Source organism: Octodon degus, unplaced genomic scaffold (assembly GCF_000260255.1).
Source record: "Octodon degus isolate 3935 unplaced genomic scaffold, OctDeg1.0 scaffold00307, whole genome shotgun sequence".
Taxonomy (NCBI): Eukaryota; Metazoa; Chordata; class Mammalia; order Rodentia; family Octodontidae; genus Octodon; species Octodon degus.
The window spans coordinates 950,249-974,559 of record NW_004524883.1 but is presented as its reverse complement, the minus strand read 5'-3'; the positions used below and the strand labels follow the sequence as shown (position 1 = coordinate 974,559).

Here is a 24,311-nt window from a genome sequence, read left to right as displayed (position 1 = left end):
GCTGTCTTCCTCTGTCATGAACAGTTGCCCCTCTGCCAGATGCTATGACTTGGAGCCAGCTGATTATGGACTGAAATCTCTACAAACTGTCCCCCTTTAACTCTGGGTGTTGAGTATTTTGTCTCAGCCACAAAAAATTAGTAAGACAAGTGGATAAAGAAAATGTGGTACTTATACATAGTGGAATATTACTTTGCTGTAAAGAAGGATATACTTATGTCATTTGTAGGAAAATGAAGGCACCTCGAGACCATAATATGAAGTGAAATAAATTAGACACACAGTTTAAGTATTGCATGTTTTCTCTTACCTAAGAAGTCCAAAGTACAAATTAAAGAGAAAAAGAAAAGAAAGATCATAGAGAATAGAGAGAAATTTGTAAAAGGGAATGGATCAAAAAAATAGAAATGGGAGAAGAGGATTGACCAAGAGATGCAGAAAGAGGGGGAGGGAGAGGAGAAGGGGATGAAAAATATTAAGATGTGTTATATACATATACTAACTTCCCACAATTAATGTAATTGTTATATACTGCAAACATATGCTAAGAAAAATAAAATAATATAATATAAAAGAGGAGAAGCAAAGTATTGAGGTATTCCAGGATCCTTTATTCTCATTTTTCTCCAGGGTTAGGATTGGGCTGATTGATTCTACCATATTCTCATCAGAAACAATATGAAATGATAATAATGTAAATAGCATCCATCAAAGAAACATCGTAGTCTGAGAGAAGTCACAGAAACCTGTCCAAACAAAAATGAAGCAGGGGGCTGGGTGTGGTGCACACATGTAGTCCCAACACTCAGGAGGTTGAGGCAGGAGGATCATTATGAGTTTGAGACCAGCCTAGGCTATAAAGTGAGCTCAAGACCCATCTGAACTGCCTAGCAAGAGCCTGACTCAAAAAGACAAAAAAAAAAAAAAAAAAGGAGGAGGAGAACAACAATAACAACAAGAAGGCATTCAAACAAATGAGGCACTGGTGAGGGTCCGCAGCAAGCCTGCATCCTGCTGTGCCCTGGCCAAGCTGAAAGGTGCAGCCTACAAGCCTCCCTGGGTCCTAACTTCCACCTGTTCCAAAGAGATGTCTGATCTCCCCCAGCCCTAAGGACAATGCTTAGTTCCTCAACTGTTTCAGGAAGCAGCTGTGGCAGAAACAGTATCAGGTCAGTGATTATAAAGTCCTGTGCTTGCTGCAGACTAAGGAGTCTTCACCTCCCCACAGAGCAAAAAAGCTATACTGGCTCCTACAGGGAGATATGCAGATGGGAATGTCTCTTATCTTGCTCTCTGGTTCCAACTTGAAAGTTTACACTGCCAACATGTCAGACAGACTGTGAAAGCTGCGAATAGTTTAACCAAAACACTTCTGCATTTAGAGAGACTAAGGAGGAAGAGAGAAATTGACTCACCTATCCCCAGAATCCAGAAAATGAAAGACTTTGAGGAGTTTGGAGAGGAACCTGACACATACAGTCAGTGCCTGTCCCCATCAGCCTCCTTGAAGAGGTGGCAGTGGTTTCTGTGATCATAGCCTTGTCCCTGAATGTACTGAGCATAAAGCTCTTGAAAGGGTTCCCATCTCATCTCCATAATGATATCCATGGAGCTCCACCCCAATGAATGGTCTACAAGATCTCTGATTTAGTGGAACCCTCCCCACTTAGTCTGCACCACCACAGTTCACTGAAAGGAAGACAGAGCCAGGAGAAAAAGGAAAGGCTATCAATAACTAGGATGTGCACTTAAATTGATGATGAGTCTCTTGATCCCTTGGAGCTCCATGTAGGTTTCCACAATGGAGAATAGTAAGTAGAGGTCCTCTGGCCTAGACACATGACCTGGGCCTGGGAATTCAGAACTCTCACTCGCTTTGTCACAATGGTTGGTTCACAGATGGTTTGAGACCCAAACCAGTCCAAGAGTCAATTCTGAGATTTTTGCTGGGATTAAGGAACATAGTCATTGTGCTAGAAATATAAGCAAAGAATCACCCTTCCTCTAAAGGGGAAATATCCTTCTGAAAATGAATCCACCTTACAAGAAAAAGCTGAGAATAAGACAAATGTGGATTCCTCATGACATTGTAGAGCACCTTCATACCATTACGAATGAAGTGTGTAAGTTTTGCTGTACTACTTGCTACATCTTCCCTTCTCAGTACTTCCTGTTCTCTCTGCAGTGTAAGGGAATAAATAATAAATCTCAGCTTTTACCCACAAAATCAATTTCATTCTTTCCATATCTAGATAATGGTCTAGAAAGTAGGGGATTCACAGGCAAAAGCAAGGTTTTGTTGAAAAAACACTGAGGAAAAAAACTTGAGCAATAAAGTTGATTCCATAAATCAGAAAACGGGAAATAATACCAGTATTTTACAGCAGTTGCCATTGAACAGGTTGATATTAAAGAGAATTGAGAGAGGACAAAACTAGACTACAAATGCTGCCTGAGCTCTCTGAGGAGCTTGGCTAGGAAGGTAAGCAGAGATGCTTAAAAAAAAAAAGAGGGATAAGGGGACATCAGAAAAAGAAAAAGGATTGTGCCACAATTTCAAGGCATATGGGCTGGGGAGATGGTTCAGTAGAATAAGTGCTTGCCTGGCAAGCACAAGGGCCTGAGTTCAAGCCCCAGTTCCAGAAAAAGAGAGAGAGAGAGAGAGAGAGAGAGAGAGAGAGAGAGAGAGAGAGAGAGAGAGAGAGAGAGAGAAATTTCAAGGCATAGCTGAGAGACTGCAAGCCTCTCAGAGAAGTTTAAATTCCCATACAGATTTTGTGGTGGTTTCTTAAAAGCCCACAAATTATTTCACATTCCTGCCTTTGAAAGTTGGAGTTAAATTCCCCTACCCTCAGACTTACTGACTCTTTTCTAATAAATGGACTGCAGTAAAAGTACTCTATGTAGCTGTGCAGACTAGATCAATTGTTCGTGGCTTTGAGGCTTCCCTTCATTCCCACTGTCTTGGGTCACTCTCAGCTACCATGTCCTAAGAATACTGGAGCAATCACGTTCAGAAGTCCACATAGCAAGAAACAACCAGCAGAGAAGGTTTTCTGCCAATGTTATCTAAATGAACCTTTCTGAAAAGGATCCTCTGGCTGGTCCCAGTCTAGTTTTCAGATGACTGCAGCCCTAGTTGGCATGACCATAACAGAGCCTTAGCTTGACCATGACCTCTTGAGAAACTCTAAACCATAACAACCCAACTAAGTTATTTTCATATTTCAAACCCACTGAAACTGTGTGAGAAAATAAATATTACTGTTGTTTCAAACCACTACGTTTTTAGATAATTTGTTAACAGCAACATATAACCAAGTGCCAGACCACAGCAAATTCCATGGCAATAATGGCAATGAAGAACAACCCAAACAAGGGATGAAGCTAAGGGGAGACTCATCAAGATCTTTACATTCTGTGCTGTTGGCCCCAAAGCAAGACAAGCATTCTTTTCCCCCAGAGGACAACAAGATAAGAAATTTCAGTACCAAAAGCAGAAATCAAACCCCTGTGCCCATAGACCTGGCTTAACCATCTGTGCCTGGGATGATCAGCAGGCACTATCCCATAGCCAAAAGAGATGACAGCCTCTGAACAGGCACTGATGACTAAATGACAATAACTGACTGAAGAAAATACCATACCCAGGTATCTAGCTGTCAGAAGGAAAGAAGAGGAACAAAGCTAAGAATTTACTCAGAGAAAACTGAGAATATGAGATGGTTTAAACTACAAGCAATGGTTACCTTTGCTGGGTGAGTTTAAGTGTATTCCACTATCAAGAAGAGATATTTGGGCCAGGGATATAGCTCAATGGCATAAGTACTTGCTGAAGAAGGAGGAAGAGGAGGAGAAAGAGGAAGAGAGGAGGAAGAGAAGGAGGAGGAGGAGAAAGAGAAGATGAGGAAGAAAAAGAGGAAGATGAAGATGAAGAAGAGGAAGAGGAATAAAAGGAAGAGGAAGAGGCGGCGGCAGCAGCAGCGGAGATGTTTATGAGCAAGTTTTGCTTAAGTATAGAGAATAAAGTTAGATTTCAGGGTCTTGTTATGCAGTTCAGGCTGACCTTGAACTCACTACAGAGCCCACGCTGGCCTCAAACTCAAGGGAATCCCACCTTGGCCTCCTGAGTGCTAGAATTACAGGTATGCACCACCATGCTTGGCTCAAAGTTCTATTTCTATACATATGAATATGGCTATAAATTCTAATTTACTACTCATTTTTATTCACTATGAAGTATCTCAGACATACTAAATACTAATATAGACATGCTAGAATAAAGAAAAATAAAATGAACATCCATACCCATCACCTGTCCTAAAAAATAGGAATTTCAAGTCCCTAAGGAACTCCTCCCTGGTAGTATTACCACTCTACCTTTACAGGTAAATATTATTGTTTTCTCATTAACATTTCTATGCATTTATTTTTACTCTTACTGCAACTCTCTTTATCCCTACAACAAAATAGTATTATTTTGCTTGTTTTTTATGTAATATTGTGTATTTAAATTACAGCTATAAAACACAAAAATATAAAAACGAATGTACAACTGTATAAAATGAAAGTAAAACAGAATGCTCACAATTGTTCACCTCAGTAGTTTTAGCTTCCAGTACTCAATAATCATTTGCTGTTCTTGAATAAGTATTAAAATTAGAAATGGGGGTCGGAGAGTTAGTTCAGTGGAATAAGAGCTTCCCTGGTAAGCGCAAGGGCCTGAGTTCAATCCCAGGTTCCGCCAAATAAATAAATAAAAATAAAATAAAATTAGAAATGAAGGGCTGGCCAGATAGCTCAGTGGAATAAAGCATCTGCTTAGGCAGAGTGCAGCAGCCAGGGTTCGATCCCCACCAAGTCGGCCCCACCCTCAGGGCACGCTGAGACAGCAATCGAGACTGGGCATGGTGGCACATGCCTGTAATCCCACTGCTTGGGAGGCTGAAAACAGGAGGATCACTACAAGTCTGCTCTATATAGTGAGACCCTGTAGACCCTGTACTAAATACATAAAATTTAAGAAATCAAATAAAATAAAATTAGAAATAAATCCATCTATTTTCTTTGTTGTAATGATATATAACTTCCACAGCGAAAAAAGATGTAAATACTGTATAAAAAAATAAGACTGGGGCCGGGGAGATGGCTCAGTGGGATAAGCGCTTGACTGGCAAACGCAAGGATCTGAGTTCAATCCCTGGTTCCGCAAAAAAAAAAAAAAAAAAAAAAAATCTTAAAAAAAAAAAAATAATAAGACTGATTTGACAAACCAAAAACAATAAGATGAGATGAGGCGCTTTAATATTGCTCATAGAAAGCCATCAAATATTACACCAATAATAACTCATGTTTATAAACAGGAAAGCAACGCGTTTGAACTAAAGGATCTATGGCTGTACCACCCTAAATGCACCTGATGTCTTCTGAACTAATGAAATTTGAAGTTATTACTAAAACTTGAATTATTTTTGACACAAATAAGGCTTATCTGTAACACTTCAGCATTCCAGACAACTCTGAAACTTGCAACTGGCTGGGGCATTCACTGTTCCTTTCTTCATCTTCACCTTCTGAATTTTATCCATAAGATATTTGAGTGTTTAAATTTTGTTCAATACGCTGCGACAGGCAGTTATATTGCTTTTATCTTTCTTTAGCTATCCACTTAAGTCGAGTCTGATGGGTAACTCCTTCCACCTTTTCCATCTGCAAGGTCTCTATCTTGAGTCTGTTAAAGACTCTGCCAACTAGTTCTGGGGCTGTCTGCAGGTGAGTGGCAATATCAAACTGTTTAACTTCTTTTTTGTTGTTCAAAAAGAACACATGCTTATTCTGTTGCTTTCCCTGGAAAGCCAGCAGATGGAGCTCTGATTTTAGTGTTTCAATTTTTTAGCTTCCGCAACCCTTTTCATTTCTATATGACACCCTGAGTTATTAGGTTTAGCTGTTCTTGAGCTACTTGTTCGTTACTGTCCTTAATAACATGAACTCCATCCTGGAGCATAACCCAAGTCATTTTACAGTAGAATCCATCTGGACTCTTTTTTTTTCTTCTGTATTTTAGGGAAGGGTCTACAGGGTGTTCAGCATCTCATTACTAGATTGGACTCTGATTCTCCTGTTTACAACCTCCCAAGTGTTGGGATTATAGGCGCTTGCCACCACACCCAGTTTTGCAGGCACTTTAATCTGCTGAGCTATTTGGCTGGCCCTGGATGTTTTTTCAAGAGCCTTCTTTCAAAGAATTTGAGGAACTCTTGTTTTTTATGATAGTTATCGGCGCTAAATTTGTAATCTTTCTTTTTCTTCAATAGGTCCGGATGATTTGCAAAACAGGCTGACTCCGCTCCCCGTGTTCTCGCTGAAGGGACTTAGCTGTCTTGCAAAAAGCCACTGTCCTGTCTGTTCTCTGAGTACTACAGAGGCTTAGTGCAGAACGCTGGTTCCTCAGTACCTCCTTGTGGGTTCCTCTTGTTTTTCATCTCTTAATGAAAACATTACACTCCAAGTACTTATCAGCCAACTTCCTTTTTTGCTTAATATTATAGTTTTGGGGACATATCAGGAGCCAAAGAGGTTTCTGGTTAACCCAACTTAACAGGGTTCTTGATGAAGACAAGCCAGCATGACTAGACATCTGAGATGGAAGAGATTAAGGGATCTGATCAGATATTGAAAGTGACCAAATAACAAAGGGACTGGGTTCTTAATAAACTAAAACTGGTTTTTACAAGGAATTAAACAGAAGCCAAATTTGATCAAGCAAAGAATGCTACTGAACTGTGTAGACCTGGAGAGTTTACAGGAGAAAAAAAAAAAAAAAAAAAGTTACTGAATTCACAACATAGAAGCCAGAAGAACAGTACAGAGCGGGAAGAGAAGTCCTAACTCTGAGGAATAGCAGTATCTTGAGATTTAAACCAGGCAAAGCAAGTGATTGAGACGCCAAGTTAAGACAAAGGCCTAACAGTCTCTCACTGAAGCAAGAGGTGCATGTTTCCAAAGGAAGGAAATGGTAAATCCCCAGTGAGCCTACGAGATCAAGAAAAAAAACAGAAAACTAAGTATTAGATTTGGCACTGCTTGGAAAATTCATGTTCTTTTATGAATGATAGAAGTGAAACAAAGATGGGGTGAATGGGGAAGCAGAAAATTGAAGCCATATTTAAGTCTGGCTGTGAAAGTGAAGAGCAAAAGAACATCAGCTAGAGTTATTTTAAGACGGGAGGGGCTGGGGATTTAGTTCAGCAGTAGAGCACTTGCCTAGCGAGCTGGAAGCCCTGGGTTCTGTCCTCGGCACCAAAACCAAAAAGTTAACCTCAATTAAAATACTAAATAACAATAATAAACCTCAACTAAGATGACAGAAATTTCAGGACGTTTAAATGCCGACAGGAAGCCAGTGCAGTGAGAACATAAAATAGGAGGAGCAGAAGGCTATCCATAGTACTACTGACACGAAACTAAATACATATCTAGAATTCTGTGGTTTCAATAGCTCCGAATTTTAAGTATAGAGTTTTGTTGCTTCCGCACCTCCCAAGCTATCTACTCCAGCCCTTCCCCCGCCCGCCTCCTGCCTCTGCTCTCCCGGAAATCCACTCTTTATAAATTCTTCCGGGTCACTAGGAAATGCCACGCCCAGTCTCGAGTCCGACGTTTCCGTTGGCGAAAAGCGCACGTCCCCAAAAGACGCATGCGCAGAAGGCCCTAATGGGAGGGGCTGGAAAAGGTGTGGCTTTAAATCTTGCGCAGGCGTGGTGGGTCCCGATCGCGATGCGGGTGCTAGTGGGTGAGGGAGGGCAGAGAAGGAGCGTGGGGGGTGGGCAGCGTCTGTGATTGAAGGTGGGCAGGCCTAGCCGAAAGAGCACTGGCGTTGGCCGCCTCGCCCTAGAAGCTGAATACCCTTAATTCCTGTGACTTGTGTCACCTCTGACCTCGGGGCGGGGTAGAAGTCCGGGATAAGAGGGAGGTGGGAGGGCACCAGAGTAGGGGCCCACAAACCCGGACGCAGAGCGCCATCCTGCGCGCCGGGGTGTAAAGTCTGTATTTTCTGATCAGGCGGTGGGTCCGGCTTCATTGGGACAGCCCTAACCCGGCTGCTGAAAGCCAGGGGCCACGAGGTGACGCTGGTCTCCAGACAGCCAGGGCCGGCTCGAATTACGTGGGTATGCCATCCTCCGGGGAGATGGTGGGAGGGGTCAGGGGTGCGGCCGGGCGGGGCGGTGGACGCTGCTTTCTCTGGCAGGAGGAACTCAGCAACTCTGGGCTGCCGAGCTGCGATGCTGTGGTCAACCTGGCCGGGGAGAATATCCTCAACCCTCTCCGAAGGTCAGCCGGGGCCTTAAGGCGGATATCCCCCACAGCAGAGGTCGAGGAGAGGGTCGGACTCCAATGAGGACCTGAGAACTGTGGATAATGGAGCTGCCAGATTGAGAACTAAATCTATACCCCGGACTACCCATCGCACCACCTGGACCCCTACTCAGTTGATCTAAGTCTTCAAGACTAACAGGATGCCCAAGAAAGATACACCTTTGTCTTGCAGCAAATACTCTGCCGTGTTCTGCAGTGCCGAATTCTACTAGAAATTGGCATAGAATAGTCCCCAGGAATAAAGGCATATGTGTATGTGTTTAATGATTTTTTTTTTAAATTCACCCTCCGCTTTTCCTGTAGGTGGAATGAAGCCTTCCAAAAAGAGGTTCTCACCAGCCGCCTGGAGACCACCCAAATGCTGGCAAAAGCCATCACTAAAGCCCCACAGCCACCCCAGGCCTGGATCTTAGTCACAGGTGTAGGTATGCCCCTAAACCACCAGCCTCTCACGTGGGGGAGGGTAACTCAGGGCCTCTAGCTGTGTACACCTGAGTGCTAATCTTTTCCAGACACAGCAACTACTAGGCCCTCAACCTGTGAATGTTTCTCCTGACTTTTGCGTTTTCCCTGAGAAATACAAGCCCTCAGAGAAGGGGGGCCTGGACCTTGGGAAAAGACCACCTCTTCCCAAGTCCTTTGCTTATGGCACCACAGTTCTTTAGGAGCAGAGTTCCTGACTGTTGTGTGCCACCTTTGGTAATTAGTTACATATTGTACATACAAGCAAGTACTCAAAAGTGTTTTATACATATGACATCATTTAATCCTTGCAACAACCCTATGAGGTAGGTACTATTATTCCCATTTTAAAGATGCACAGATTCCATACAGAGAAGTTTAGTAATTTGCTGAAAGTCAAGAGTTAAGAAATGGCAGAGCTGAAATTAAAATTCAAGCAGCCTGGCACCCAGGTTTCTGTTTCTAACTACTACATTTTAGCAGCCTGTGGGTGTAGCCAGCAGATAAAAGAAAGGAGTTTACAAAAGAAACAGGTCAGGTCACAGAGAAGCTCAAGGGTAAAATTTACATGGAGATATCCCAAGGACCACAGAGGGCAAGGCCAGTGCAGCCTTGACTGCAAAGGACCAGGCAGGTCAAAGACACCTGGAGCTCATGAGTGCTCTTCCACTGACAGCTTACTACCAGCCCAGTCTGACTGCAGAGTATGATGAGGACAGCCCAGGGGGAGATTTTGACTTTTTCTCCAACCTTGTGACCAAATGGGAAGCCACAGCCAGGCTTCCTGGAGAATCTACACGCCAGGTGGTGGTGCGCTCAGGTAAGAACTAAGTAACTTGGTACCAGACAGGGTGGAATGGCTTCTTTAGCTGGGGAGGATGGAGTAGAATCTGCAGAGCTGAGCTTACAGATAGTGAGACGCTGCTACCACTTCTAGACAACCTGCAGAGAGGAGGATGGGAAGTCCCAGACAGCCACACACCTCACCTGTGGTACACAGCAGAGTCCATGTAGGGAAAGAATAAAAAAAAAGGGGAAACTGAAGAATGAGGAGTAGTCAGACTGCTTCCAAGTGGAGAGCCCTCTTTGTACCACACACCTCCCTGTTGTAGGAGTTGTGCTGGGCCATGGAGGTGGTGCCATCGGCCATATGCTGCTGCCCTTCCGACTGGGCCTTGGGGGGCCCATCGGCTCAGGCCACCAATTCTTCCCCTGGATTCACATCAGGGACCTGGCAGGAATCCTGACCCATGCCCTTGAAGCAAACCACGTGCAGGGGGTCCTCAATGGCGTGGCTCCAGCCTTCACCACTACCAATGCTGACTTTGCCCAAGCCTTGGGCGCTGCCCTGGGCCGCCCAGCCTTCATCCCAGTCCCCAGCACTGTGGTACAAGCTGTCTTTGGGCGAGAACGTGCCACCATGTTGCTGGAGGGCCAGAAGGTGGTGCCCCGGCGGACACTGGCCACAGGCTACCAGTATTCCTTCCCAGAGCTGGGGGCTGCCTTGAAGGAAGTTGTAGCCTAAGTAGAGAGGCTTTTGGCAGGAGCCCAGGCTTATCCCCTGCCAGACGTGCCTGGTTAGATACTGTGAACAGCCGCAGGTTATGCTCTACTGGAGATCAGAAATCATCTGGGTCTTCAAGAAACCTCTCTCATTCTTCTCTTCCCCATCATTCTGTCGCCCCACCTTATTTAACTGAGAAATTCTCCAGTCTCAAGGCTGTATCTCACCAAGTTGGGACCTTGACCTCTTCTAGTCCCTGTAAAAAATTTCCAAGTTTGTTTTCCTCTGTGTTGCATTGTTGCCCCAATTCTCCTTCGTGCTGTGTTGAATATGCTGCGGTTTTGACAATAAAGATTAAATTATCTAACTGGCTTCCACTCATCTTTTTGGCCTACATTCTCCTAGATACTATTCCAGGATGTCATTCTATATGACTTTTCCCAGCATGGGGTTTTTAAAGTTACAATAGGCAACAGCTCTTCTCATCCTTTCCCATCTTGGTTCCTGTTTACCAGAAGGGCTGATCAGAGTATAAGGCATAAAGTTATGATAAGGTTAAAGAGAGAAGACAAAAGAAATGATTGTCCATTTCCAGTGAGTTCTGTGGTCATCCTGCACATCTGTTCACTGAGTACATGCCATCAGGAATATTAGCAGAGGAGGAGCCCCCGGTGTAGGCTAGCCTTCAGTCTGTGTCACCAAATGCCAGTGAATTAAAAAGTAATCATATTAGTCCTAGTTTGTCAACCTGCAGCAGCACAAGTCCAACACCTAGGATTTGCCTCTCATCTGATTAGAGCCACTTCCATCTACCAGGATCCTACAAAAGGGCAGAAGAGCCCTCTGACCTATTGCACTTTCATCATCAGAGAGTGGAAAGGGCAGGGAACCAATCACAGGCTACAAATTTAACCCTGTCAGGAAAATGTAGGTGCCAGGTATTCACCTGGGACCCTTTTCATCTACCTAAAGAGTGACGTCTGCCATGATTTAACCAGCAGTAGTTCATCTGCCAATTTGGACCATATTATCCAGTCCTCCTCTTTCCCAGGGCACTATGGATTGAGTCACTAACCCCTGCCTGACCAGCTTGTCTCCATTATGCACACCTCCAGCCTGCATCAATACAGACTAGCAATCTAAAGCACCAGCAGGTAGAAGGGCCAAGCCACTGAGACCTGGGGACCCTCCCCCACTGTTCAGCTCCTCATGCTTAATTCCCTGCCTATTAGGAAAGAAGTCAGAGCCTACAAAGGATCTTCATCAGTGATGTACTGCAGGGCCTAAACAGAACAAAGCCCAGGGGCACCTGTCCTACGTCATTTGGTCTAGGACTCTAGGAGGTTGACTACCTCTGTGCCTGGGGAAATCAAAGGTAACAAAAAAGCATCTGGTAGGCTACCTTAGAAGAAGGACTATCAGTGAATACTGTCCCTGTAAGAAATGTGCTACCTTAAGGTAGTAAATTCCTCAGCACAGAAGGAATCCAAGCAGATACAAGGCAATGACCTGCAGGAATCAGCATTGAGACCAGATGTCATGTGTGTTAGTGGAGTTATTGTGAGGCCAATAAGGTGCCTTCTAACTCTGACTCTTCAGTTTTCACTTTCCAGGCAACTGCTTCATCTAGATAAAACCGCTCCATATACATGCACAGCTGTGCACACACATAGACACAAAGCAGAAGTGCCTCAACTTATGCAACCTATGTCTTTGTAAAGAAAATGTTAGCTCAGAAAATGTTAGCTCAGATCATATTAACATCATTGCCGAGCATGGCTTCATGGATTTGATACTCCACACCAAGGACATCCTGACACATCTGTGCATCTGTAAACAAATACCTGATGCAACAAGAGAGCTGCCATTTATAGGAACCCTGAGAGTATTCGTGATAATGCAGTCACCCCTGACTTAGCTATTTCATAAATGTGAATACTGAGAGTTGCCCAAAAGGGTTGTAGCCATTATGCAGCATGTTATTCTGAGGACACAGTGTTAAAATCTAGGGTTTGGAACCTAAACATGAATGAGCCACATCTCTCTGAGAGCAAAGTTTTGGTTAGGGAGCCTGTGCAGCCACATCTGAGGCTTGGTCCCAGCACCTTTCCTCTACGATCCTACTTCTCCCTCCAACAGGCACTTTTACTCTTGATTTATTGGCAGAAGTAAAGGCCAAGCAGCTCAACCAAAGCCACAGACAGGCATAGCTGAGATTGGAAACGAGCCACCCTCTGCCTTCCTCAGCACACTGCTACCCAGCCTACCTAACAGGACAGCTCCTCAAGAGGCTAGCATTCCTTCTGATACCCCCAGGGAACAGTCCAGCCTGTAATTTCAGCCAGTCCTTTGGTCAGAACAGCAAGCAGGGGGAGGAAAGCCTCAGATGTTTTGCCAGCCCTGGGTTACTCCAGCCTGCACCAAGACTCTCCAGTCTCCACAACTTCTCTTTCTAGCAGCCCCTTTCCTACAGAAAGCAAGATGGTTAAAGCAAGATTGGGAAGTTAAGGATGAGCAGAACCTCTTGCAAGCTGGTTGCTGTTCTGACTTGAGATTAGGTCACTTTCTGTCCCCAAAATGACCGGACAAAAACTTTCTCTTCACTGGAATGCTCTTCCGGTTCTTCTCTGGCCCAAAGAACCAACTCAGAGTGATCCCAGGCCAGAGTACGAGCAGCACAGGGACCCTTAAAAAAAAGTGGGGCTGGACTAGGGAAGCCTGGAGCTAACAGGGCAGCAGTCACACAGGCAGGTAAGGCTCAAAAGTTGAGACTCAGCAGGGCCTCTGACAGTTGGTTAATGTCCCTGCAGTACGGTTCCCGCTGCAGGATGAAATCCACCTTGTGATCCTGACCCCGAAACACCTCCAACAGCTGGCGACGGAGCCGCTCTGTCTCCCGGGTCTTCCGAATGGCACTGCTGACTTTTTCTTCTTCCTTCCCCTGCTGCTGATTCCCATGTCCTGCAAAGCCCTTGGAAGGATGCTGAGCCTTGGTAGACACCTGTTTCCTGGGACAGAGTAGAACAGAAAGAGCTCAAGAACGTGCTGGAGGGAAATTAGACCTCAGTGGGCCACTTCTCTCATAATTGCACTCCCATCTTGACTCAGGGGCACAATCCTGAGGTTCCCAAATGTGACCACAGAGTGGCAGTGTCGACCCACTTCTGAAGGAGAGACTGGAATTTTGAGAATCAAGAACCCTGCCACTATTAAAATGTACTCTAAATTAATCTCTTAGTGGTCCAGCAGAGGGCATGCTGAAAGTAAAACTGGCCATCAGTACAAGCAACCATCTTCCACACAACTCCATCAAATACACTGATTAAGAGACAAGAAACAGGAATTTCCCTTCCAATCAGGGAGTTTGCGTCAGGATTCCCCAGGAAGATTTTAAAGGCCAACTCCAGTGCAACTACAGCAGAATGAAGCTGGCCTCAACTGAGGTCATACTCCCACTAGGTCTCCAGGTCAGCAGAGAGGAGCAGGGCTGGGAGTTCCCTGCAGAGTGAGTATTACCTGGCTGGCTTCTTCAGGAATTCATCCAGAGTGGGCCCATTTCGACCCAGGGGGTCATCAGGGACCATGAAGAGGTTTCCCACAAAGGTGAAGGGCAGCAGGCTAGATAGGAAAGAAAAATTGTCACAGAATGACCCTTGCCCACCTCCTAATCAGCTGAGACCAACGCCACCAGAAGCTACTGCTTGAAGCAACTTCAAGTCCCTTCCCAGAGTTCTCACCCAGTGGCCAGAGAAGAGCTGCTTTTAGAGAAAGTTCTGAATCCGTGCCCTATCCTCAAGAGAGAGCTCCCTCACCGCTCTCTGATGATTGCCATCCACTTGTCAGACTCCTCCGCCAGGTCCCGGAACTGGTCATTGGAGACAATGATTCCATTCCTTTCTTCAGCCAACTTCAACATGAACCTGTCTCAAAAGCCACAGCAACCATTCTGCATGTCTCCAAAGCCCCACCCCCAACAAATGCTACCAAATCCTTCAACCCGCATCTGACCCTCCATGTCACCTTAACGCAGCTAATTGGTTAAGGTAACTAATTGGATACAAGTGCCATAGAGTAGAGAAGAAAGATGAATCCAAAGTGGCCTCCCAACAGCATCTCACCAGCTCACAATACTCCACCTGACACTTGTGTCTCATTCCTGAGCAGCAGAAGATCTAATTCTGACTCTGTCTTCTACCCTCAGATCCAGTATCTGAGTGAAAATCCTTATACTCTGCCCCTTCCCTCCTAGTCCCATAATTACTACCTGAGTGATTCAAATATTACAGTAGCTTCTTGCACTGCCTCCTAAGAATTCACCATCCTCTAACCATTCACCACTATGCAATCCCTCCTGACCTCCCAACAAGAAAGCACGCTCCTCCCCTACACAGAGCTCTTCCACACTTGCCCTTCAACTACCAAGTAAAGTCTGTATGACCAGCCTGGGAGCTACAGCCCTCTAGAACCTGGCTCCCAGCCACCCTTACAGCCTTTTCTCCCTGTATTCCCCAGTGTACCCTCAACTCCAGCCAAAATCAATGATCAGATTACATCTTGCTCTCTAAACATGCCCTGTGCTGTCTGTCTTCCAAGTTTCTCAAACTATTCCCTCCCTTTAGAAAGTGGTTCCCAAAACCTGCTAATAAACAGAACCACCAGGGGTACTTTTTTTAAACAGATGCTTGCCCTTGACTTTGGTAATTCTGGTTCCACAGAGAAGGATGCATGCAGTAGTAAGTAGTGGTCTTCAAAGAGCTTTAGAAAGCAAGCAATCCAGTCCTCCCCACATCCTTCTCAACCAACTATTCACAAACCCTGCCCTACCTACCTACCTACCTACCTACAAAACCCAAGTCACAGGAGGGCTTCCTTCCCTCTGAGTTCCTGTGGTACTGGATTTATAGTTTCTTTTGGTTCTCTGAAGTAAAAAATCAGATGTTCTGTTTTCCTTTCTGAAGACCATACACCTAGTAGTAAGTTGGTATTTGAGACATTATGGTATCAAAGGGGCTAGGGATCAGGCTTAGGTGTGAGAAATGTCTGGTTCTGAGTTTCCATCTGGGGGCTAATATATAAACATGTAATGTATATATGTTGGATACAAGAAACATGTTCTAGTAAAGCATGTCTTACTGGGACTACATTACCTTGTATGTCCCACATGTTCGTTCAGCAGGCCTGCCCTGTGCACTAAACACTGTTGCAAGGCAAAGTTTCCAATTTATATTGTGTTCTCTGCATGCCAGGTCCCACACAACTGCACAGGCACGTTCTTTAAAATTCATTAAAACTGTCTCAGTCTTCAATTTCAATTCTTTTTTAATGCTGGTAAGGAAAGAAGTTTCCATACCTTGGGGGAAAATGTGAGGTCTAGAAATAAAGTAGTACTGGGAGAAAGTGAACTTTTTATAAAATACCATTTACTTGTAAGAGGTACTAGTTAAGTATCTGAAAAGACAACATCACTATGGTTTAAGAACTAAATTTTTAAAAAACTAATGTCTTAAAGTAAAAAGAACTGTGGTTATAAAATTTTTAATTGAGTAGCTTTAAAATCTGCACATTCCCCACACCTCACAGGCACACTGTAGCCAATGTATACCCTGCTTTTTCTTTTGTAAACCATCTGGCAGCTATGAAGTCTATGCTTCCTTTGTCATGGTAGCTGACTATTCTTACGCTCCATCTCCACATACCTAAAATGCAGGTAAGACTTTATGTAACACTTGGTCCATGCAAAGGGTTGGCCAAATAGTGCAGCGGATTAAAGCACCTACAAGCAGGCTCAGGGACCAGGGGTTCTATCCTCAGGCCTGTCGTGCTGTTCCCACCCACAGGGTGATATGAGACAGCAAGTGAGAGTGGGTGTGGTGACATACACCTGTAATCCCAGCTCTTGGGAGGCTTGAAACAGGCAAATCACTATGAGTCCAATCTATGCAGTGAGACCCTGAACACCCTGTAGACCCTTCCCTAAAAAATTACAAAAGAAAAACACTTGGTCTGTGCAAATTGAAGATGCAGTACCACTGGACTCTTGCCCAGCACCTTGTGTGAGGCAAGTTCATACCTTTTATTAGTCACAAAGAGGGTGAATGGGCTCGGAAGATAGCTCAGTGGTCTAAGCACATGCCTAGCAAGCACACGGATCCCGGGGGTTCAATCACTGGCACCACTGTGTCAGCCCCAGGCATGGGGGCACACACCTGTAAACCCAGCACTGGAGAGGCAGAGACAGGAGGATCACTACAAGTCTGAGCTACATCAGACCCTATACCAAATAAATAAACAATTTTTTTAAATATTGGGGCCAATTTGATTCCATGTATCTGCCCAAAAAAATCTAAAATAGGGCCGGAGAGATAGCAGTAGAATAAGCATCTGCATGGCAAGCACCAGGTCCTTAGTTCAATCCCAGGTACTATACAAAAAAAAAAAAAGGGGCTGGGGAGATAGCTCAGCAGCATACGTTCCTGCCTGGAAACCACAAGGTCCTGAGTTCAATCTCTGGTACTGGAAAAAAAAAAATCTAAAAATATTTTTTAAAAAAAATTTTTTTAAAGAGTGAATGAATAGAAGACTTTGAGGTTAATTCACTAGGAGATGGGCCCACATACAATCTCAATAAGTAGCACAATTTGAGGCTCAAATTCAGATCTTCCAGTTCTAAATCCAGTGATCTTTCAAATACAACTATATATATACAGTCCCATTATTCACATAATGTGTTTCTTCATCCTACTTATTTTGAATGTTTACTATGGTTTTTCCATAATGTTGGAGGAATTTCTCCACACATTTGAAAATTTAGATTGTAAGAAGGCATCTCTCAATTGTTCATGTCACCAGCTTTCCCACTTTTCCATTAAGCCAGTATTTTCTAAATAGTAAGGCATTCTACATACATTGTAGCTTAGTTTGATGAAGGAAGAATGAGTCATTGGACAGATGAAAAAGTAACTCTTTCCACCACTACAGAGAGACAGAGTAAACAGTGAGAAGCTTCCCTGTCTCCCTCAGTCTCCCACTGGGCTCCTGGGGTCAGGGGAGGAACAAGTACCTGTCATCATAGGAGGAGATCCTCTTGCCATCCATGACTCGTGAGGGGGTGAGGGAAAGCAGGCTGAGTGAGTACAGCTTTTGCAGGAAGTGAATCTCTATTTTTTAAAAAAAGAACAGACATAAATACAGTTATCCTCCAGGTAGAGTCTATCTCAGGACAAAGATGTCCAGAACCAACTCACCTCTGACCTTGCCATCCTTACTAAAGCGCCACTGAGGCACAAAGACGGTTATGTCACGATGGCCACGGTCCCAGAAGTACTGCACAGCAATGGCAATACCCCGGCTCGAGAAATAGTGCTGGAGGCCATGCCTGCAGTAGGAAAGGGTCAGCACTTGAGAGCCAGAGAAGGGTCTGGCACATGTCTCCAAGGTAGACAAAGACACCTGTCTCATCCTTCATCCCTAGGAATCTGAGCCCCACCAGGTACTCACACCATGGCCACATTGCTGCCATCAATGACGATATGGCGGAGGTCTGGCTGGCCAGGCACATTGGCAAGGCACAGGGTGAAAGGATCCTGCAGGGCCTCTTGAAAACGCTGAGTGCCAGTCACCAAGTTGCCTCCACGTGTGCCTCGTTTCCATGAAGATCCTCGACCTCGACCCTGCTGCTTGTCTCCTCTGTCCCCTAAATCTCCCTGGTCTCCACAGGGCCAAGGAGGCTCAGGTGCAGGTGGGGGACTAGGCACTCTTGGAGGTGTGGCTTCCCCATTGTGGAGCCGCTGAAGGAGGGAGGCTCCCCTGGAATGAGCTGTCCTCTGACAGGGGACCTGAGTACCAGGAGGCTCATTGTGGACACTAAATCCTCCTCCTCCCTGAATCACCTCCTCCCTGGCCAAGGCAATTCCTTTCAGGCACCCCATCTCCACTATCTCATCACCTGCTGGCTCTGTCTGCGAAGTCACTTCTTTCTCCCAGGCCTCTTTCCACCCCAGATCCACCTCCCTGGAACTACCCTGCTGCCCTCTATTCTTCTCCACAGTATGACTCACTCCACTTGCCCCCCTTGCCTCTCCCTGCCCTACATATCCAGCATCCAGAGATTCCCGGCCTTCACTCAGAGGAGCTCTGACTTCCTGGTGCAGAGCACCCAATGGGCTCCTCTGCTCCAATGGCCATGCCTCCTGCACCAGACTTAGCAGTTCCTCCTGGACAGCCGAGGGCAGCTGCAGCAGGGCCTCTGTGTAAGCATCCTCCCGGGGCTGCAGCAGGGCAGGGAAGGCCCCTAGCACTCCACTACACTGAGCCGTAGTGGGGTACAACCCTGGACGTAAGTCCCAGCTCAGCCGGTCCACCAGCTCCTCTACACGACTCTGAGCCATGACAAAGGCCTCAGTTAGCCCACTGATCATTAGTGAGCCAGGAGCCCCAGGAACCAGGTGGGCTGATGTGCTCCAAGCCAGGCAGTCAAGGAAAAAGCCCCGGGCTCCCACGAAGATGCAATGCAGTCTGGGTGGGTAGTGGATTTCATTCTGCAGTTCCGGGCTGCAGAGACCCTTCAGGTACTCCTGGGGGAAGGTCAGAAAAGGAAAGTACTGGAAGCCATTCCCTTCTGGTTCACTGCTCTACTCCCCCCACCCACCACCCCTAGCTCCAGGATGCCTGGAGTATCGAGGTAAGATAATGCGACTATTCCCGCATTACAGATAAGGAAACTAAAACTGGATCTCAAGACTGGCAGGTGGCAGAGTCAAACTAGAACCCTTGCTAGACACCACCCCTCCCACCTCCCATTGCTACCTGCTGACCCCTACCCCCGTCCCTTACACGAACTTCTTTGGCAGGGCCAATTGCTCTGCCCTCCCAAAAAGCACACAGTGATTCATTTCTGAAGAAATCTAGGTTGCCACAGCAAAAATGAAACCAAAACTCCAGAGTGGGGAAGCCCCTCAAAGCTAGGGGACACTGACGGTGCCAGCACCAGACAGATAGCCAAGGGGTGGCGATCCTCCCAGGCAGCTCCGCGGATTCTGCCTGAGGGGGCTGGAGGTGCGCGGCACTTCCTGGCTCCCTGGAAGGACTAGGAAGAAGAGTTCACCTTGGCTCTGCCGACATTCTCCTTGGGGCCCTCCAGCTGCAGCCAAATGTGGGGGTTCTCCCGGCAGTCTCTGGGGAGGATGCACACCCCCACACGGAAGATGCGTTCCAAACGGGCCTGCTCCGCCCGTACCTTGTCCTCTGCCTCCGCAGACACCGTAAAGCGGTCGGGGGTCAGGGAGCCAGCCCCCCAAGTAGGCATGGCTTCTTCCCCCAGCCCTGGAAAGAAAGAAGGCAACTCAGAGCCTCACAGTCCTCGAAACCTAAATCTCTGTCTCCCAGCCCATGCCGACAATCAACAGGTCGCACTTCGTTACGATTCGAGTAAACAACTCCAGGAGGCAACAAGCATCTGAAGCCATCTCGGTCAGACTATCCGGAACGCAAGCCTCTTCTCCCAAAGAGGAATTGACGGTCGGGAAACCGACCACAGCCCGGAGCAAAAAGGATAGGGGCCTCCAGCTAGGTCTGGAAACCACAGGGGTGGATGGGTGACAACCGAGCCTCTCCGGGAACTCGGCAACCTTCGCAGACTGCCTCTCCAAGACGAACCCTCACAGGAGCGTGAACCATCAGGTGGGCCCCAGCTGCGCGCTCTAGCCACGCCCCTGCCGCCCCTCAAGGGTTAGTCCCGACGCGCCACCCGGGCCAGGGTCCGGGACTGTCCCGCCCACAGCAGATCGATTGCGGCCTTAGTCCCGGGCCTGACTGCACTGCCCACCGCAGCCTCCCGCTCCCGGGCTCGGGGGTCGAGCGCGCCTACCGCCTGAGCCGCCAGCTGGTCAGGAGGCCCCGCTCCCAACTTCGCCTGCGCCCCTGGCCGGGGGACGAGTGCAGGGGCCCGATTCTGGGCGGGCCTTTCCGGGATCCTCGCCCAACAGAGACCTCTCTTTACATCTCAAACTGTGTTTTGAGTCACTTCCTGGCCTGGGGCGGAGTCAGCACCGCCCCTCCCCTCAAGGCCTGCGCCTCCCTCCGCCCTGCCCGGATCCCTACTGAGGACCCAGACCCGATTTTTGGGCGCTCTACGCTGTCCTTTGTCGGGAAGGAGGGGCCGCTTCGGGAGAGGTTGTGGAAGACCAAAGAGAGAAAAAGGAAATGGCCCCGTGTCACAGGGTAATGACCTCTTGGCCCGAGCACTTCCCACCGAAACAACTGTGAGGAAGACAAGGGCGCCCCTTTCTTCCAACAGCTGAAGAGACCTCTCAGAAGAGAGGTGTTGATGTGTGAGGGAGTTTGCAGGGAAAGCAGTAAGAAGAAAGGATGGGGCCACAGCATGAGTACATACACCACACGCACCACGCAGTTCCCTGTGGCCCCAGGACCAGACTCCAGTATCGTCCCCTGCAGAAGGTCCGTCCGGGAGTGCTGTTGTCCCTGCAGCTCTGCTGTCCCTGGAGCTCTGGATTGGTCCCCCTGTCCGTCTTCATCCCGTTTCTCCCTCCCAGGGCCCAAATGCTGTCACTTCTTGCTCTGCCAAGGAGGAGGGAACTGAAGTGACAAAGGGAGCAGCTGAGTGGGCGGCGGGGATGGGGCACAGGTATGGACAGGGAGGCGCAGAGGCCAGGTGGCAGTGCGACCCAGACAGGGAGCGGTGGAGCCAGGTGAAGGATGGTGAGAACGGGGTCAGAGCAGAAACCAAAAGTAGCAGAAAGGTACAGGAGACAAGGGTACCTGTACGTGGCTGGGCACTCAGCCATGTTAGGAGCAAAACAACCCCGGCCACCAAGTCCCTTACACGGCCTGGGGCTGTCCTTGGCCCTGGTGCTTCTAGCTGTGAGGGTTGGATGGGCCCAGGAGGGATCTGAGCCTGTCCTGCTGGAGGGCGAATGCCTGGTGGTCTGTGAGCCTGGCCGAGCTGCTGCAGGTGGTCCCGGGGGCGCAGCTCTGGGAGAAGCACCCCCAGGAAGAGTGGCATTTGCTGCAGTCCGGAGCCACCACCACGAGCCAGCAGGGGAGACAGGCAACGGCACCGGTGGGGCCATCTACTTCGACCAGGTAATCCCCTTGCCCACTCCAGGGGACCTCGTAGGGACCTAGATTGACCATCCAAGCCCACTGTGTGCCTTCCCCTGAAATATCCACAGATCATTTCCCTTCCTCAGTTACAAACCACCACCACACTTTGCCCTTTTTCACCTTATCTTTGGAATACTATATACTCTCCTGTTCAGCTCCATTACCTTACTTTTCCCCTGCCCCAAGCCCAGTGCTGCCCTGAGAGCCACAGGAATCCTTCCGCCCCACAAGCAGGTTCTGCTTCCCCTAGGTCCTGGTGAACGAGGGTGGAGGCTTTGACCGGGCCTCCGGCTCCTTCGTGGCCCCTGTCCGGGGAGTCTACAGCTTCCGGTTCCATGTGGTGAAAGTGTACAACCGCCAGACTGTCCAGGTGATGAGAAGGCCCCAGCTCCAGAAAGGAGGGAGGGAGTGTCAGTAGAGCCCACCTGAGCTCTGGTGTGCATCCACTGACCTGTGTCCTGGGGGCAGGAGACAGGAAAGGCCCTGCCTCGCAAAGTGGAGGATGTGCAGAATCCACCCAGGGGAGTCCATTATCCCCCAAATTCCCAAGAGAAAGCCTTTGAGAAAGTGAGGGCCCTAAGTTAAGGGCTGGTGAATGGGTGCTAACTGGCCCCCCTCCCCAGGTAAGCCTGATGCTGAACACATGGCCTGTCGTCTCAGCCTTTGCCAATGACCCTGATGTGACCCGGGAGGCAGCCACCAGTTCTGTGCTGCTTCCCCTGGACCCTGGGGACAGAGTGTCCCTGCGCCTGCGTCGGGGGAATCTTCTAGGTGGCTGGAAATATTCCAGCTTCTCTGGCTTCCTCATCTTCCCACTCTGAGGGTCCAGGCCTTTGAAAGACAGAAATCCACCCCAGACTACTGCTTTACCCACCCTGCCCCCCCCCCCAGAGTTCCCTTGGGGCAAGAAAGACCTCCCATAGGCTGCCTGTATCCCATCTTCTTGCATGAAGTCCTGTGCCAAGCACAAAAGAGAGAGAGAGAGAGAGAGAGAGAGAGAGAGAGAGAGAGAGAGAGAGAGAAAAGAGAAGAGAAGAGAAGAGAAGAGAAGAGAAGAGAAGAGAAGAGAAGAGAAGAGAAGAGAAGAGAAGAGAAGAGAAGAGGTGTATCCCTTGTGACCTGGCCCTTCTCATCCCACTGCCATGCACAGGTCCCCTCCCAGCCTCCCACTGCATTTCTGTGCTGCAGTCCTAGGCCCAGGGCAAGGTTGGGCAGGGAGGGAGGCACAAGCACTACTTTGCATTCTCTGCTTCTGCTCCCCCAGCCCAGCTTCCTACTCAGTGCTATTTGGGGACAGGTGGACAGGCTCCCACAGGAGCCCAGATGGATCAGCCTCAGAATACCCTGCAGGTCCTTCCTGTGAGGAGAGCCAACATTATGGATCTCAGCCCACACCACCATATGGTTGGGGCAGGAGGCTCAGTCTAAAACAGAAGTGTGAATAAGGGGACAGAGCAGTCCACAGCCTGCGGCTGGTGGGGCAGGAAGGAGATGAATGCTTAGCTTGAACCTGGTGCATATGCTGCATGTGAGGTATAAAAATTATGGTGAATTTTTGTTTAAATTATTACAGCAAAAAAACATACTATTAATTGCTCTCAAAATACCACCCCCACACACAAACTTTCAACACAGCCCATCATTCTTGCCACTTTGTGAAGCAGTTCTGGGCATCCTTTTTGGTGAATATCTTTAGTTGCACTGTCATGGCTACCTAGATGACCTGAATAAATATTTCAAAACATTTACTTTTCATGGTCATTTTTTTTTTAACTCTGAGAAGATCCAGAAATTGCCTAGAGCCAGATTCAATGAATATGGTGGATGGACACACTATAGTGTGCCTATGAGTCTGCCTGTCTTGTTGGCTAGCACTACATAGCAGCCTTCACCGTACTTTTGATCACATTTCATAAAGACTTGTGAAAGTGGACTTTCAGAACTGCTTCAGAAAATAGGGAGGACAATAGGATACATACGATTTATTGCAATAGTATTTTTTAATTTGAACATTCCCTGTATATTTTGATAAACACTTGCACATGCTAGCAGTGAGGAGGCTGGCTGTCCATTTGCACCAGATCCCAGGTGGACTCTGCCCTCACTTTCCTCCAGAGACTTGGGGGAGGGGTGTTTACTCTGATCACAAGTAGAACTGAGAACTAGTGTACAAAGCTGGAGAGGGGGTAGAACGCGACACAGGGATCATGGAGTATATGTGTCCTCTTGCTTAGCCATCTCCTGGAATTCTTCATCTTTGATGTCTGAAATTCAGTCATTTTACACTCTTGCCCACCATTTCTCTAGCAAACTATCTCACTGAGTCACCTTCCCTGTACCTGTTCCAGCCTATCCCCAACACCTGGCTGCTTCCCCCTGATCTATGCTGTCATCTTCTTAAGCTTCTTAGTACCTAGAATTCCATGATTCACCTCTTTAACTGTTCACCTGCCAATATCATAAATTCTCTTTCCTAGTCCACTGTCTCACTAGTCAAGAATGGATGCATCGACCAATACAGTAACTAGAGAATAGCAATAGGTAAGACATCAGAGGCTCATTAGAGAGAGGAGATGCAGTTTGAACCAAAGGCTACAGATACAAGCAGGTATGGTATGTTGTGAAGAAAATATATGTGAGGTTACATATTACAGTCAAATAAAAATATTAATGTTCAAGTTAAATTGGAAATACCAATGTAAATCTATGATTTTAAAAATAGAGCAGGGGGCTGGGAAGATAGCTCAGCAGCCTAAGCACCTGCCTAGCAAGAGCAAGGAACCAGGGGTTTGATCCCTAGTACCACATGCTGTGCTGGCCTCACACTGAGATGACCACCAAAACC

The 24,311-nt window shown here is 47.3% G+C and overlaps 3 protein-coding genes and 1 pseudogene across 6 annotated transcripts; 2 read left to right on the top strand and 2 right to left on the bottom strand.

The window, feature by feature from the left end:
* Positions 1-2,099: 2,099 nt before the first annotated feature.
* Positions 2,100-12,853, top strand: Sdr39u1 (short chain dehydrogenase/reductase family 39U member 1). Of its 2 annotated transcripts, XM_023707711.1 has the most exons (7): positions 2,100-2,123; positions 7,633-7,735; positions 8,065-8,171; positions 8,252-8,334; positions 8,683-8,804; positions 9,518-9,661; positions 9,954-12,853. In XM_023707711.1, the coding sequence occupies exons 1-7, from the start codon at positions 2,115-2,117 to the stop codon at positions 10,364-10,366; spliced, it is 981 nt and encodes a 326-aa protein (XP_023563479.1). In that variant the 5' UTR covers positions 2,100-2,114; the 3' UTR covers positions 10,367-12,853. The 2 variants fall into 2 exon arrangements, with proteins under 2 accessions (XP_023563479.1, XP_004647535.1); XM_004647478.2 differs by lacking the exons at positions 2,100-2,123; positions 7,633-7,735 and adding an exon at positions 7,765-7,795.
* Positions 5,502-6,998, bottom strand: LOC105741146 (annotated as a pseudogene).
* Khnyn (KH and NYN domain containing) lies at positions 12,238-20,337 on the bottom strand. 3 transcript variants are annotated; one of them, XM_004647477.3, is made up of 8 exons: positions 20,211-20,337; positions 19,449-19,666; positions 17,843-18,918; positions 17,590-17,720; positions 17,406-17,502; positions 14,158-14,265; positions 13,862-13,963; positions 12,238-13,353 (listed from the first exon to the last, which is right to left on the bottom strand). In XM_004647477.3, the coding sequence occupies exons 2-8, from the start codon at positions 19,647-19,649 to the stop codon at positions 13,104-13,106; spliced, it is 1,965 nt and encodes a 654-aa protein (XP_004647534.1). In that variant the 5' UTR covers positions 19,650-19,666; positions 20,211-20,337; the 3' UTR covers positions 12,238-13,103. The 3 variants fall into 3 exon arrangements, 2 of the variants coding, with proteins under 2 accessions (XP_004647534.1, XP_023563478.1); XM_023707710.1 differs by lacking the exon at positions 14,158-14,265; XR_002819396.1 differs by lacking the exon at positions 12,238-13,353 and having other exon boundaries at positions 13,876-13,963; positions 14,083-14,265.
* Positions 20,338-20,441: 104 nt separating this feature from the next.
* On the top strand, positions 20,442-22,438 carry Cbln3 (cerebellin 3 precursor). The gene is made up of 3 exons (XM_004647476.2): positions 20,442-21,445; positions 21,717-21,836; positions 22,090-22,438. Exons 1-3 carry the CDS (start codon positions 21,059-21,061, stop codon positions 22,285-22,287), a joined length of 705 nt encoding a protein of 234 aa, XP_004647533.2. The 5' UTR covers positions 20,442-21,058; the 3' UTR covers positions 22,288-22,438.
* Positions 22,439-24,311: the final 1,873 nt, after the last annotated feature.